At 35.2% G+C, this 15,514-nt stretch overlaps 1 protein-coding gene across 3 annotated transcripts in view; it reads right to left on the reverse strand.

Moving 5' to 3' along the window:
• Nucleotides 1-15,514, reverse strand: part of Lama2 (laminin subunit alpha 2) — a 630,868-nt gene that overhangs the window by 578,330 nt on the left and 37,024 nt on the right. For 2 of the 3 annotated variants that reach the window (XM_074074980.1, XM_074074975.1), the window contains exon 1: nt 12,237-12,504. The exons of the other annotated variant lie outside the window; for it this stretch is intronic. In XM_074074980.1, coding sequence (XP_073931081.1) covers nt 12,237-12,351 — 115 coding nt within the window. In that variant the 5' untranslated portion in view covers nt 12,352-12,504. Of the gene's footprint in view, nt 1-12,236; nt 12,505-15,514 lie in introns of those variants that run through there. 3 annotated transcript variants of the gene reach the window in all.

Consider the following 15,514-nt stretch of genomic DNA (forward strand, 5'->3'; position numbering starts at 1 on the left):
CATGTTTTCCATCATACTTTCAGCCTTATTCAATAATTCAAAAACACATAGCTGGTGATAAAGCAGAAAATTGTGACAGCCATGTAAGCTTTTGAAAAAAATAAATTTGCTGTTTACTAACTCAATTTCCACTGGGTCTAGAGTAGCACAAAGGGGGTTATATATTAACTTTTCATCAGTATAGTTACTGGACTGAGAATTATCCCATTTATGATTTAATCATTGACCAAGACAACTAAACTTTTCCAGAAATTTAATAAATTCCCTTGTTTTAACTTTTTGATAAAATGGAAAATCTAATGACTTAAGAAAATAGAAGACCAATACACTAAATATCACTAAATATACTAATTAGGTACTGTGTTAAATAGTACATAGGTACTGATACTGTTCATACATACATACACATACATATATATAATACATATATGTACACAAACAAATACATGCACACATAAATACATACACCCATATGTACATGCACATATATACATGTACACATATGTATATATACACATACATAATACACACATATATACATATACATACATACACACATATATATACATACAAATACATATACATAAGCACACATAAATACATATATACCTCAAAATCTGGGTTTACAAAATTTTCTCTTAACTGATTTCAACTTTAAATAGAAGTTTAAATGTTTTTATGAAGATGTTAACATTTTACAACCCTTCAGAAGAAATTTTTATATTAACTTTGCTGTGCCTCTTAGGGAGAATATGCTTTATTCTTATTCTTTTCATTCACTGATATTTATACATTGACTATTTTAAAGAATTAATATGATAAATACTATTATGCTTCAAGCTTGAAGTAACTTCTATACAGTGACTTCAGAAAAGCCAGTAAAGAGTCAATAAATAATTCTAATAGTCCAGTAATCAAAGTCCTAAAACCAAAGACTAAAATTTGATGTTTTGAATTTATACATTTCATATAATTATATATATTTATTTCTACATAATTTTAGGTAAAGTCTGCATGTTTGAATGAAAAAGACCCCTGAAATATACTTCCTGTTCATTAACAATAGCTAATGGATGTCTGCTTTCAAATTAGACTAACATAACTCAGAAATGGAAATCATTTTCCAAGGTATTTTATAAAAAATAAACATGCAAAATTTCAAAAGAGATAATGGCTAAGAATCCATGAAGTCAAAACTGGTAGCATAATCTAATTTCTAAATCTAAAACTAGTATTGGAATTTTTATTTGGACATCTAATCATTTTCGTTCTGTAAATTGAGAATAAGGAGGTGGCCCAAATAATGTATATCATGTTAGTAAATGCAAAAATGATAAAATTTTAAAAAGTGAGAATAATTTATAATAACTGACTAGACAGCCCTGCCACATAACTAAATGTGTTAATACAATGTTCTAAATACTACTATGCCAATCTATGCCATCTGGCGCTCAAGGCCTGTTAAACAAAGAGCTCTGGGGAGGCACACAGCTCAGCAGTCAACTGAGAGGACCATATCTGGAGAAACATCCGAGCATTGAGCAAGATGCCTTTTGTAAGTGCCAAGCATTAAATAGCTCCTTAGGTCTTCATCATAAGGAATTTGCATAGATTAACTTGCTCTTTAAACTAGATTATGCTTATCACAGAAGCCTGGTGTTGTGAGCAATTACCCACGAACAGATTGAACTCCATGATCTTTTCCTAAATGTCATGTATAAATAAAAACAAATAACATAAAACTCCCATATTAAAAATTAAATTCAGGGGATGAATATAGCTCTGTGGAAGAACATTTGCTAAAAAGAAAATAATAATAATAATAAATAATACTTATTATGATTTAAAGAAAAACCACTTTAATGCATATTATACATCTCCAACAATAAAGATAGCTTTAACTTACCATGTGAATTTAGATTATGTCTCAAAACTATCTTTAGATAGTAATTATCTATGACTTTAATAAGAAAGATTCAAATGAAGCTTTGCTGTGCATATCTTTGTAGAATTTATAGGTGTTAAAATCATCTTTTTAAATTACCATATCTTATTTACAAGCAGTGTAGTAAGGGAAAAGGAAGGCAGGAAGAAAGGAAGGGAAAAGCTAAGCAATTTTCTTTCCCTATCTGTGTTATAAATGATAGAATTAAATCATGTCAAAACTGCATTACTTTAGTCCAAAGGTTACTGTAAGACTTACAGTGATTCTTAAAGTAGTTATAAAAATCACAACAAAGTATAGAATAAGCTTCTGATTATAAAAATAGGTAAGATTTCAAAGTTCATTTCATAAGAGGAATCATCAGATCAATGTGTCATTTTGTAGCAACAGTATCTGAATTTTAGCTTTGATGTTGAAATGAATAATAAAAAAGGGAACTCCAAAATGCACATATGTCCAAGTGGGGTTGTAAGTAACTTTTGTTTTAAAATGCACACTAGTGGAACTTTCTCCAAAATAGATCATATCCTAGGGCACAAAGCAAGCCTCAGCAAATATGAGAAAATAGAAATTATACCATGCATTCTATCTGATCACAATGCAATAAAACTAGAACTCAACAACAAAAATAAAGACAAAACAACATGCAAACAGCTGGTCATTGCTTAATGAACAATGGGTCATTGATGAAATAAAAGAGGAAATTAAAAAGTTCCTGGAAGTCAATGAAAATGAAAACACAACCTACCGGAACCTATGGTACACAGCAAAGGCAGTCTGAGAGGAAAGTTTATAGCCATGAGTGCATATATTAAAAAGAATGAAAGATCCCAAATCAATGACCTAATGATACATTTCAAACTCCTAGAAAAACAAGAACAAGCAAATCCCAAAACAAATAGAAGGAGAGAAATAATAATAAGAGCTTAAATCAATGAAATAGAAATCAAAAAAATAAAAACCATACAAGGAATTAATGAAACAAAAATTTGGTTCTTTGAAAAAATAAACAAGATTGATAGACCCCTGGCAAACCTGACTAAAATGAGGAGAGAAAAAACCCAGATTAGTAGAATCAGGAATGCAAAACGGGAGATAACAACAAACACCATGGAAGTCCAGGAAATCATCAGAGACTACTTCAAGAACCTATATGCAAATAAATTCTAAAATCTTAAAGAAATGGACAGATTTCTAGATACATATGATCATCCAAAACTGAACCAAGAGGATATTAATCACCTGAATAGATCTATTACACAAAATGAAATTGAAGCAGCAATCAAGAGTCTCCCCCAAAAGAAAAGTCCAGGACCTGATGGATTCTCTGCTGAATTCTATCACACCTTTAAAGAACTGATAACAACCCTCCATAAACTGTTCCATGAAACAGAAAGGGAAGGAAAACTGCCTAACACATTTTATGAAGCCAGTATTACACTTATCCCAAAACCAGGCAAAGACACCTCCAAAAAGGAGAACTATAGGCCAATCTCCTTAATGAACATTGATGCAAAAATCCTCAACAAAATAATGGTAAACCGAATTCAACAACACATCAAAAGATCATTCAACATGACCAAGTAGGCTTCATCCCAGGAACGCAGGGGTGGTTCAACATACAAAAATCAATAAATGTAATAGACCACATTAACAGAAGCAAAGACAAAAACCACTTGATCATCTCAATAGATGAAGAAAAAGCCTTTGATAAGATCCAACAACAAACTTTTTTCTTATGAAAAAGCCTTTTGATAAGATCCTAGAAAACTAGGAATAGAAGGAAAGTACCTCAACATTATAAAAAGCTATATATGACAAACCTACAGCCAGCATTATACTTAACAGAGAAAAACTGAAACCATTCCCTCTAAAATCAGGAACTAGACAAGAATGCCCACTATCTCCACTCTTATTCAACATAGTACTGGAATTCCTAGCCAGAGCAATTAGGCAAGAAGAAGGAATAAAAGGAATACAAACAGGTAAAGAAACTGTCAAAATATCCCTATTTGCAGACAATATGATCCTATACCTTAAAGACCCAAAAAACTCTACTCAAAAGCTCCTAGACACCATCAATAGCTATAACAAGGTAGCAGAATATAAAATCAACATAGAAAAATCATTAGGATTTCTATACACTAATAATGACCAAACTGAGAAAGGATATATGAAAACAATTCCATTTACAATAGCCTCAAAAAAACACAAATACCTAGGTGTAAACTTAACAAAGGATGTGAAAGACCTCTACAAGGAAAACTATAAACTTCTGAAGAAAGAGATTGAGGAAGATTATAAAAAGTTGAGAGATCTCCCATGCTCATGGATTGGTAGAATCAACACAGTAAAAATGTCTATACTCCCAAAAGTAATCTACATGTTTAATGCAATTCCCATCAAAATTCCAATGACATTCATTAGAGAGATTGAAAAATCTACTGTTAAATTTATATGGGAACACAAGAGGCCACGAATAGCCAAGGCAATACTCAGTCAAAAGAACAACACTGGAGGTATCACAATACCTGACTTCAAACTATATTACAAAGCAATAACAATAAAAACAGCATGGTACTGGCACAAAAACAGACCTGAAGACCAGTGGAACAGAATAGAGGACCCAGATATGAAGCCACACAACTATAACCAACTTGTCTTTGACAAAGGTGCTAAAAATATACGATGGAGAAAAGACAGCCTTTCAACAAAAACTGCTGGGAAAACTGGTTAGCAGTCTGCAAAAACCTGAAACTAGATCCATGTATATCACTCTATACCAATATTAACTCAAAATGGATCAAGATCTTAATATCAGACCACAAACTCTAAAGTTGGTACAGGAAAGAGTAGGAAATACTCTGGAATTAATAGGTATAGGCAAGAACTTTCTCAATGGAACCCCAGCAGCACAGCAACTAAGAGATAGCATAGGTAAATGGGACTTCATAAAACTAAAAAGCTTTTGCTCTACAAAAGAAATGGTCTCGAAACTGAAGAGAACACCCACAGAGTGGAAGAAAATATTTGCCAGCTACACATCAAAGGACTGACAACCAGAATATATAGGGAACTTAAAAAACTAAATTCTCCTAAAACTAATGAACCAATAAAGAAATGGGCAAGTGAACTAAACAGAATTTTCTCAAAAGAAGAAATTCAAATGGCCAAAAAACAAATGAAAAATGCTCACCATCTCTAGCAATAAAGGAAATGCAAATTAAAACCACACTAAGATTCCACTTCACCCCTGTTAGAATAACCGTCATCAGCAACACCACCAACAACAGGTGTTGGCGAGGATGTGGGGGAAAGGAACCCTCTTACACTGTTGGTGGGAATGTAAACTAGTACACCCACTCTGGAAAAAAATTTGGAGGCTACTTAAAAAGCTAAACATTGATCTACCATTTGATCCAGCAATACCACTCTTGGGGATATACCCAAAAGACTGTGACACAGGTTACTCCAGAGGCACCTGCACACCCATGTTTATTGCAGCACTATTCACAATAGCCAAGTTATGGAAACAGCCAAGATGCCCCACTATTGACAAATGGATTAAGAAAATGTGGTATTTATATACAATGGAATTTTATGCAGCCATGAAGAAAAACGAAATGTTTCATTCGCTGGTAAATGGATGGAGTTGAAGAACATCATTCTGAGTGAGGTTAGCCTGGCCCAAAAGACCAAAAATCATATGTTCTCCCTCATATGTGGACATTAGATCAAGGGCAAACACAACAAGGGGATTGGACTTTGATCACAGGATAAAGCGAGAGCACACAAGGGAGGTGTGAGAATAAGTAAGACACCTAAAAAATTAGATAGCATTTGTTCCCTCAACACAGAGAAACTAAAGCAGATACTTTAAAGCAACTGAGGCCAATAGAAGAAGGGGACCAGGAACTAGAGAAAAGGTTAGTTCAAGAAGAATTAACTTAGAAGCTAACACACATGCATAGGAATTCAATGCAAGTCAACTCCCTGTATAGCTATCCTTATCTCAACCTGCAAAAACCTTTGTTCCTTCCTATTATTGCGTATACTCTCTCTTCAACAAAATTAGAGATAAGGGCAAAACAGTTTCTGCTAGGTAGCGAGGAGTAAGGGGGGCTAAGGGGGGGAAGGGAGGAGAAATGACCCAAACATTGTATGCACATATGAATAAAATAAAAATTTTTTAAAAATAAAAATAAAATGCACACTAGTTAAAATTACTGTAAGAAACCTATGACATATGTCTCTTTATTTGTAGTACCAGGGGCTGAACTTAGGGCCTCTCACTTGCCACTTGAATCACTCAGCCACGAAAACTTGTGATATATTTCTAAGTATGCTGGGGAAAAAATAAAAAGAAGTGTGGAAGTTCCTTGCACCCAAGTTCTTTCTGAGATACTGCTATAAATTGTATCATGAAATGGTATCAGAGAGGATAAAAAGAATAATACTTTCACAGTAAAAATTTTGAAGTAAATGCTCTATCATGTGGAATAACTAATATCCTTCATAAATGGACATGACAAAAGAAGAGTCTCAAACAATCTTGGGCTTGGGGTAATTGTCAAGTCCCAGAGATCTGTGCCTATTTGAGAAAAGACATTTAATTTATGGTTTCATTTGTTTATTTAACTCTGCTCAAAACTTGCCAATAACTCCCATCTCACAGAGACTAAAGCAAAATTTTTACAATGCCATGTGAACTGTGCTCTGTCCTTAGACCCTTATGAGTCTATTCCCTGCATGGAGGTTACCCCTCCATCTGATGCCTTATGACTCACTCCCATACCACCTGCAAGTGTTTGCTCAACCTTTCTGAACCTGTTTAAATCAGCAATAAGCCTCCCGCTACTCTTAGCATCCCTGACTCCCTGCTGGGGCATTTATCATGTACTCCATTCTATACAGTGTATGTATTATGTTACCTCTTAACTCTTAACTATATAGTGGCCATATTCCTGTCTTCCCATCTCTATCTCAACTAAATATAAGCTCCACGTAGCAGGGATTTTGTATGTGTGTCCGTTTTAGTACTGAACACATTTCAGTCGTTATCCACATTCCAATACACATAGACCTAACCTTTTCGATTTCCTTCACAAATTCTGACCTTTAAATTCAGTCTTCCCAACTGAGAGAGCCCCAAAACAGCCTTGTGTCAGTCTGCTTGGTATATACTAAGCCTGATGTGAGTCTTGGGAGCCACAGAACAATGTACACTCATCTTTCTCTAACCCCTACTTTGTTTTGCCATTCACTGTTCCTAGACTGCTGCTTTTAGGCAGAACCCGAAGAAATTTTATAAACTATTCTCATATTTTATAACACAGGATGCTTAGCTCACTAGTTTAATGATGAGTACATATAAATTTTAAACCCCAACTTTCTAGATTAGATACTAAGCAATTCATGCTTCCTGATTTTTTGGACACAGTCTCTAGCTGTTAAATTAGGTCCTACTGAAAACTGGACAGGTGACCTTGTGTCATTCTTTCTGCTGTTTGTTTAATTCTACTTGGAAATCCTTCCAGCCGTGCTCCAACCACAAACTAGAATCCTACCACAGCCCTATGCTGACTTGAATTAAGCATGTGTTTGATGCATTCTTTCGATGACATAATTTAAACAGTTAACCATCCCACTAATTTTGTTATATATAGGTTGGTTTGAAGTTAGTGTCCCTGTTCTGGACCTCAGTAGGCCCCAAATCCTCCACTTCCATTGTGGTTCTCTAATCCTACAGCAAAGTATGAAAGAAGATGTGAAACCTGATATAAAGTTAAAATATTAATATTTTTTTGCTGAATCTCTTTGGACCAAAAAAAAAAAAATAGTTCTTCAGTCTCAGAAGTGCAAGTTGAAATGTCTAGCACATTAATCATTGTCAGTGAATAATCAGCATTTATTCAATGAATAAATGGAACAATGGTAACAATGTTCTACTTTAGATAAATGGGGACTGAGCAATGCTGAGCTATGAAATCCACCAAAAACGAAACTTTTTTGAGTCATAGCTACTGTGATACAAAGGAACAGCATAAGAATTCCACATCAAACTAATTCATAAAGCCTTCTCCCTGTTTAATCCCTCCCATAAAATATAGGATAATTTTTTCTCAGAATAGTCATATCTGGCTAGAATCCTTAGAATAACTACTTGAGCATTACAATGATTATATTTGCAGAAGTTGAAAACTTTCCTTAGGTGACAGACATTGCACATTGCAGGAGGTAGAGTCACTGAACTAAGTTGAGAAATTGGCAAAGCATTTACAATTTTTCCACAATGTTTGACATCCCCTGATTCAATTCACTAATTTGCATGATAACCCAGGTACCAAAATGTTAAAATAACATAGAAATCTGTGTACACTGATTTATGAAATAATATATAAAACATATCAATTTTATTAATTCTATCATATCTATAATAGTCAGTATTAAGTATATTCTTATTCTCAGTCATACCTTTTACCAGTTATGAATCTTTTTTACTTAACTATTAGTTCAATATATAGTGAACAAGCTAACAAATTTCATATATAACAAAAGAAAAAATAAAACATAGCAATTCCAGGTTTATGTCCACAATAAATGACTAAAAATTTCTTAAGCAATTTATAAAGTATTCTAATATTTTATAACACTGGATGTTTTAGAAACATGCAATCTGTGGTGATGTGGAAATTCCTTGCTACATTTTTAAGCATTCCTGCCAAAAATGTGTGAAGATTGTCTCAAATGTGTTTTTCATTTTAAATTCCAGAAGACAACTAAACACACATTCAAATGTATTTCTCATTTTGTTAACATTTTTAAGAATTTAGGAATTCAAAGACGAGTCTGCCTTCCAAAAACAATAGATGGTAATACTAGAATCTTGGAATTGAAAAAGACTGTAGACTTCATGCGTTTTAACTTCCTTTCAGCAGAGAGATCCCATCCTAATGCAGGCCTGGCCAGTTTTACATCTAATCACTGTGTGGACATTTCCAGAGGCAAGGAGTTCAAATACAACTAAATGCTGAGCTACTCAAAATGGGAGTGGTGGGAAGTGGGAATATGGGACAGATTTTTCCATTTTATTGAACTCAAACCTTTCCATTTCTTTTCTTTTTTGTAGTACTGCATTTTGAAATCAGGGCTTTGTGCTTGCTCTACCAATTGAGTCATACCTCCAGTCCTTTTTGCTTTAGTTATTTTTCTGGTAGGGTCTTGTGTTTTTGCCTGGGGCTGGCTTAGACTAGGAGAACCTCCTACCTATGGCCTTTCTTGTAGCTGGGATCACAGGTATACACACCACACTTGGTTTATTGATTGGGATGGGGTCTTGGTAACTTTTTGCCTGGCCAGCTTCAAACCACTATCCTCCCTGTCTCCTGACAGCAAGGATTGTAGGCACAAGCCCACTGTGACCAGCCCTAAAATCTTCTATTTGTCATATTCTTCAATGGCTCCTAATTCAGCTTTTGAAGGGGCTAAAAATTTGAAAATATCTCATGATTTCTTTCCCCTAAATTTTTCAGATTAAAAGACTTTAGTTGGAACATTCTTCCTGTGAAAATCTTAAGTATTCTGTTCTCCTTCCTCTCAATATATACCTATTTGTCAATGAGGTACCAAATATGTTAACCAGGTATGCTTGCTTCTGTGATTTTTGGGCTAGCTAAAGATCTAACAAGCTTAGATTTATGTGTTTGCCATCAAGTCATTATGTCACACTCAGACTTTTCTCCAGATTGACTTTGATCCACAAGGCAGCATTGTATTCATATTTTATTGGTTGCTATTCATTCACCATAATGCTTCCATTTCTGTACATTGTTCACAGGAGAATCAGAAAAGATGTAATCCACTGCCTTAATCATATGCAGAATCACTTTAATTTCATTATCCTCCTACTTTGTATTTGTCTTAAATACAGCTAATTAATTTTCTTAGAATATCATCTTGCCGTATCAATATTATTCATACTATCATTCAGTATGCTATAGGAACCACATGAGATTTCAATGAAAAAATAAAAAGCCAGAAAAAAAATCAAGCTAAGTTTCTAACTCAATTAGAACATCTAAAAATGGTTCCTTCATATCAACATCCTTAATAAATTGGCACTTACTATAAGGGAGAACAGAATTGCTACACAATTAGCACTTGGTCAGGAAGGTCAGTGTTAGTGCATATAATCGAAAACAGAAAAGTTAATGAGTGCCAGGAAAATACTTCTTGTCAAACTCAAATCCAATGAGAGCTTACTTCAAACAAATGATACTGAAAGGAAATATGGCCTCCAAAAAATAAAAGGAAAGTAACCTTGGAACCATAAAAAGAGTATTTCAATATAAAAAATACCAGATGTGCTATTAGTTGTTGAAAATTAAGTTAGCCTTATCAGTTATGTGAACTTAAGTCACCAAGCCTCAGTTTTTAAATTAGTCCTGTGGGAGTAATAATAGCTGAAGGTGAAAATAGATTATGCTTATGTGAGCATTTTTAAACTATAAAGCACTGTACAAATTTAAGGTATCATAAAATATATTTCATATATATTTCTATTATTAACAAATTTCAACCATTTATATACTGGAGACAATCTCCAAATATATTTCAAAGGGCTATAGTAAAGAGAAAAACAGGTACTAGAATATAGAATATAGAAGTCTGCAATGAACTCTATGCTGTAGTTATTTTGCTTAGCATTATTAATTACACAGGTCTAAGTGATCTTTCAACAGAATAGCAGTATAGACCCTTCCTTCTGCATTCACCTCACCTTATGCCTGGACCATAGAAATGACAGCTAATTTTTACTTCAAGTAAAAGAGAGAATAAAGGGGAGGGGAGAGGAAGAAGTACACATACACACCAGGGGAAATTGTCAGGAACTCACTTGCCCACTACTCTGCATGCTTTGAGCTTTTGTCTCATTCCAAGTTGATGAGAAGATTGCTGTCTCAGCTGCTCTGTTTTCACTGCCTAACTGTATTACAGCGTATGAATTGTTAAAACATATCATATAATTGAATAAAGGCTAATGGTTAAAAGTCAGATTTTTTTAAATCAACTGCCAAAGATTTTCTCAATATCACTGTCTCAAAAATTCTATTATTTAAGCCATATTGACCCCATTTTCCCTCTGCAAAAATAGAAGAAAAAAGTTATACAGAGAACTCAAGGTCATTTTTATTTTAGGAATTATAATCAGTGAGTTATTATTATAGCAAGGAGCCTAGGATATCTTTTCACTTCTCTAAAAAAATAGTACTGTTGAAAAATGCTAGATTATATTAAGAACAAACACTAAACCTATTAGAAAATGGGCAAGTAGGTTCCAAAACTTTTCAAAGCTCTTTATCTCTAGATGTTGAACTATTGTGGTAAATATTTTGATATTTGAATCTAATCTTATATATTTCTGGTTACTTTTCTACTTTGATTCAGGTTTTCCAGCTTACAGAAATGTTTGCTGAAATAATGTGTCATGAATTATATTTTAAAATGCTACACATGTGCTTCTTTTAAAATTCATGATCAAATAACTCTTCAAAGACTTTCAAGAGTTTTAGAAATGACGTGCATATAAATATTAAGATACTCTGATGAGAATAATTTAAGTTACATCAAATGCAAGTATTTTCCAAAGGCCCTGAAGTGTATATCTAAAATGCACATAATATAGAAGTCTTTTCTGTATTTAAGCAAGAGAAATCTCACTGTAATAAAATAGGCTACAGAAAGGAGATGTGAGTCTGGAAAGGGTGAGGTTGGCGGCATTTTGCCATGAAAGAAAACCTCCACATGTTAAACTACTTGACTAATCCGTTTAAATAATTGGAAACAAACTCCCTTAAAATTAAAAAAAGACGCATCAGTGGCTCTCCATAAAGTTCCAAGATGAACTGCAGCGTGAGGAAACCTTTCTCTGCAGGAATGGAATCTGATTTGAAGAAATTATTTTTCCCTCTAATTGGAAAAAGTTTGCCTTGGAAACTTCGGAAAGATTTCGTGAATCATTTTACAAGACCGATCGTGAGACCTCTCAGAAACGAATGGACATTAAAGGCACTTCACGTTCCTTTTCTGGAGGTTAATTCCTGTTACAGCACTCACTACCGGAGTTGAACGTCAACTTGAATCCAGTTTAGTCCCTCTTGCCCGAAAGCGCAAGGCAAGCGCAAAGGCTTTAGCGGTCTGTCCCCAATCAGCAACCTGGGAAGGGACCAGTGAGAAGCGGTATCAGGGTCCGGGGAAAGGGTGCAATGAGCAGCTCGTGCCTCGACTGTACCTCTCTGCTGATGTGCCTGTGGCTGTCGCCGCTGCTGTGCCCGCTGCGCCTGGCCGCCCCCGAGCTCTCCAGTCAGCAGCAGGAGCAGGAAGACCCCGGCCGCTCCTGGCATCATGGTGGCCCGGAGCTGATCCCCTTCTTCTGAGCCTAAGGAGTTGCTGAGCCGGTCCCCAGGCTGAGTGAGCAGCTGCTGCTAGGGAAGAGGAGGAGACAGCCTCCCTGGCCTTGGCCCCAGGGTTGGGGAGAAAGGACACTCCTCCACGCCCCCTTCCCAGGCTCGGGCCTTTATAGGGTCCTGAGTGCCAGACCTTTAGTACAGCCGGCCTGCCTCTGAGATGGGATCATTCCTTAGCTCCATCCGTTATCTAAACTTCTCCTAAATTAAGAGAGTAATTGGTATGAAAGCACTTTGGGGTCTGTAAAATCCCTACACATGGAAAACATTTGCGAGAAATCTGCACAGCTAGAAACTGTAGCTCTTGAGAAAATCCTAGAGAAACTGTCTGCAGCCACTGTGCATCCAGGTTATCCAAGACCCTCTCCAAGGCCAGGGTGACTTAAGGTACCAGAGAAGGGAAGGTGGCCCCTGGAGACTCTGAACATCAGGCCAGGGGACTTAGGTCTGTGGTGGACTGCTAGCAAAGCAGCAGAGGACTGAAATAACCTCCTTGCTGTACTGGAATGTTTGTCATCAATATAATAGTGAGAAATATGGCTTTCCCTTTAGTTGGGAGACATTTGTTTAATGGCTTTTTGTACAAAGGCTTTTTTGCAATGGTTTTCTCTCACACTACATTTCATCTTTTTCAGTCTTGGTTTCTTGCCTTTAAGTCAAGCACACTGCAATTTTTTTCCCCTGCCACCCCAGTTCAGATGACAATCCCTTGCTAGTTTTTTGTTGTTTGTTTGTAATAGTCTGCAGGATTGGTTCTCATAAGATTTGAAACAGCTCCTTAGTGTGTTTCAGGAGGCAGACAGGATGTCTTTTTGTTTTCTGCTCAGGGATTGAGCAGGTACTGATGGCTTCACTGTACTTTTGGGTCAGAGTGCTAGTTGTCCCTAAGGGACAGGACAAACCTACTCCATAAACTGTCCCTCTTGGACTTTCCAATGGCCCGCCAGTTACTTATGCTACAAGTGTGAGGACCTGAGTTCAAACCCCAGTACTGCAAAGAAAAAAAAAAACTTTTATATTTGAAACCTAATTGAAGTCTGTTTGCATATAAAATTTTTTGTATGTTTTTTTTTAATTTTTCCAGGGTGTATTTACCATATAAATTAAGGAAATAACATATTTTGTGGTTTTGGATTTCACCAAGGTTTGTACACCATTTCATAAAATCCTACCACTAGTAACATCTCTGCTCATGGTTCTTGAGTCTTCAAGACAATATCAGTACCTCATCAATTAATGTGATGATGACCATAAGCATAGGTGAAGATCTATGTTTTGTTTTTCCTACTAAGATAGTTTTAGCCAAGCATTTCCATATTGAAATACACGCTGTTTTATATGGATGGCTTTTTTCTTTTATACTTAAGATACATTGATTTTTAAGATGACATTGTGAAGTTATAATATCTATGTATTTCTTTCAGTAAAATAAAGAGGATGGTGTTCCCAATAGTATTAACTGAGAATCACTGACCAGGATTCATCTGTCAGTATTCCTTAATGTCTACTTTCCAATCTATCACTTATTTCAAGCAAACTCGATATTGTCTGCTACGGAAATGATTAGGTATAGACTTTTGTTTTTCGCTGAGACTGAGGTTTAGAACTCAGGGCTTCTCCTTGAAAAGCAGGTAACCTACCACTTGAGCCACACCTCCAGTCTATTTTGCTCTAGTTATTTTTAGGAGATAAGGTTTTGCAAATATTTGCCCAGGCTGGCCTTGAACTGTGATCGTCCAAATCTCAGTCTCTCAAGTAGCTAGGATTACAGACCTGAGCCACCAGCACCTGGCTTGGGCTTTTGTTTTTCTATGCAAATATCCATTCATTTTGGCACCATTTGTTGAGAAACTTATGATGTCTTCATCTGATTACCTTGACTTCTTTTTCAAAGTTAATCATGTGTGGATCTACTTTTGGAGTCCCCATTGATAAAAACACATATAAGTAGCTCCATTACTGTAGCTTTCTAATAAATCTAAATTAGTAATCAAAATTCTACAACAATTTTATAAGGCAAAATACTTTTAACTCTTACTCGTTCTTTTGCATTTTCATATAATTTTTTAGGTAAACTATCTTAAACTTTTTGATGAAGCTTAAAATTTTGTTTAATAAGGTATTTTTAGAACTGATTTAGATTCAGAGAAGAACTGTGCAGGTTATGAGATTTCTTATCTAGCCCTAGTCTCATCCACCACATGACCACTTCTTCCATCATCAACCTCCCCATCAGAGAGATACAATTGTTTCAATTGGTGAACTTACATTCGCACATCATTATCACATTATCAGTTTATGTTAAGGTTCTATCTTGTACTTCTATGAATTTGGACAAGTAGTATTACACAGAGTAGTTTCATTCCCCAAGATTCCTCTGTGCTCTGCCAATTCATCTTTCCTGTACATTCTCAACCCCCAACCCGTGGCAACCACTGATCTTTTCACATTCTCATTAGTTGTGCTTTTCCTCGGATGACGTATTGTTGGAATCACACAGTTTTTAGCCTTTTCAGATTACCTCCCTTCATTTAATGACATGCATTTGAGTTCCCTCCAGCTAGATGGACTGGTAGCTCTTTTTTTTTTTTTTTTTAAGCACTGAATAATCCTCCATTGTCTGGGTGGACCACAATTTCATTATCTCTTCTGCCACTAAAGGACATCATTATTATCTCTAAGCTTTGGAAATTATTAAAACAGATTCTAGAAAAATACCTGTGCAGATATTTGCAAGGATGTGAGTTTTGACATTTTGCAGTAAATACCCAGGAGCATAATTGCTGGATTGTATCATAAAAATATGTGTAGCTGTAGTAGTATAAAATCCACATAATCTTTTAAAATCAGTTTGTCAATTTCTACTTTCAAAATAAAGATAACAGGGAGTTTGGTTACAATTGAATCCATAGGTTAATTTTGAGAGAATTGATATCTTAGCAATATTGAGATTCCCATTCCACAAACGTCTCCACATATTTACATCTTTAATATTCTAAGCAGTGCTTTGTAGTTTTCAATGTACATATCTTGAACTGACCTTCTAAATATTAGCTCTAATGTTTCATATTTTTTAACATTTCATCTTTAAACTATTTTAATT

Source organism: Castor canadensis, chromosome 1, assembly GCF_047511655.1.
Source record: "Castor canadensis chromosome 1, mCasCan1.hap1v2, whole genome shotgun sequence".
In the NCBI taxonomy this organism is placed as follows: Eukaryota; Metazoa; Chordata; class Mammalia; order Rodentia; family Castoridae; genus Castor; species Castor canadensis.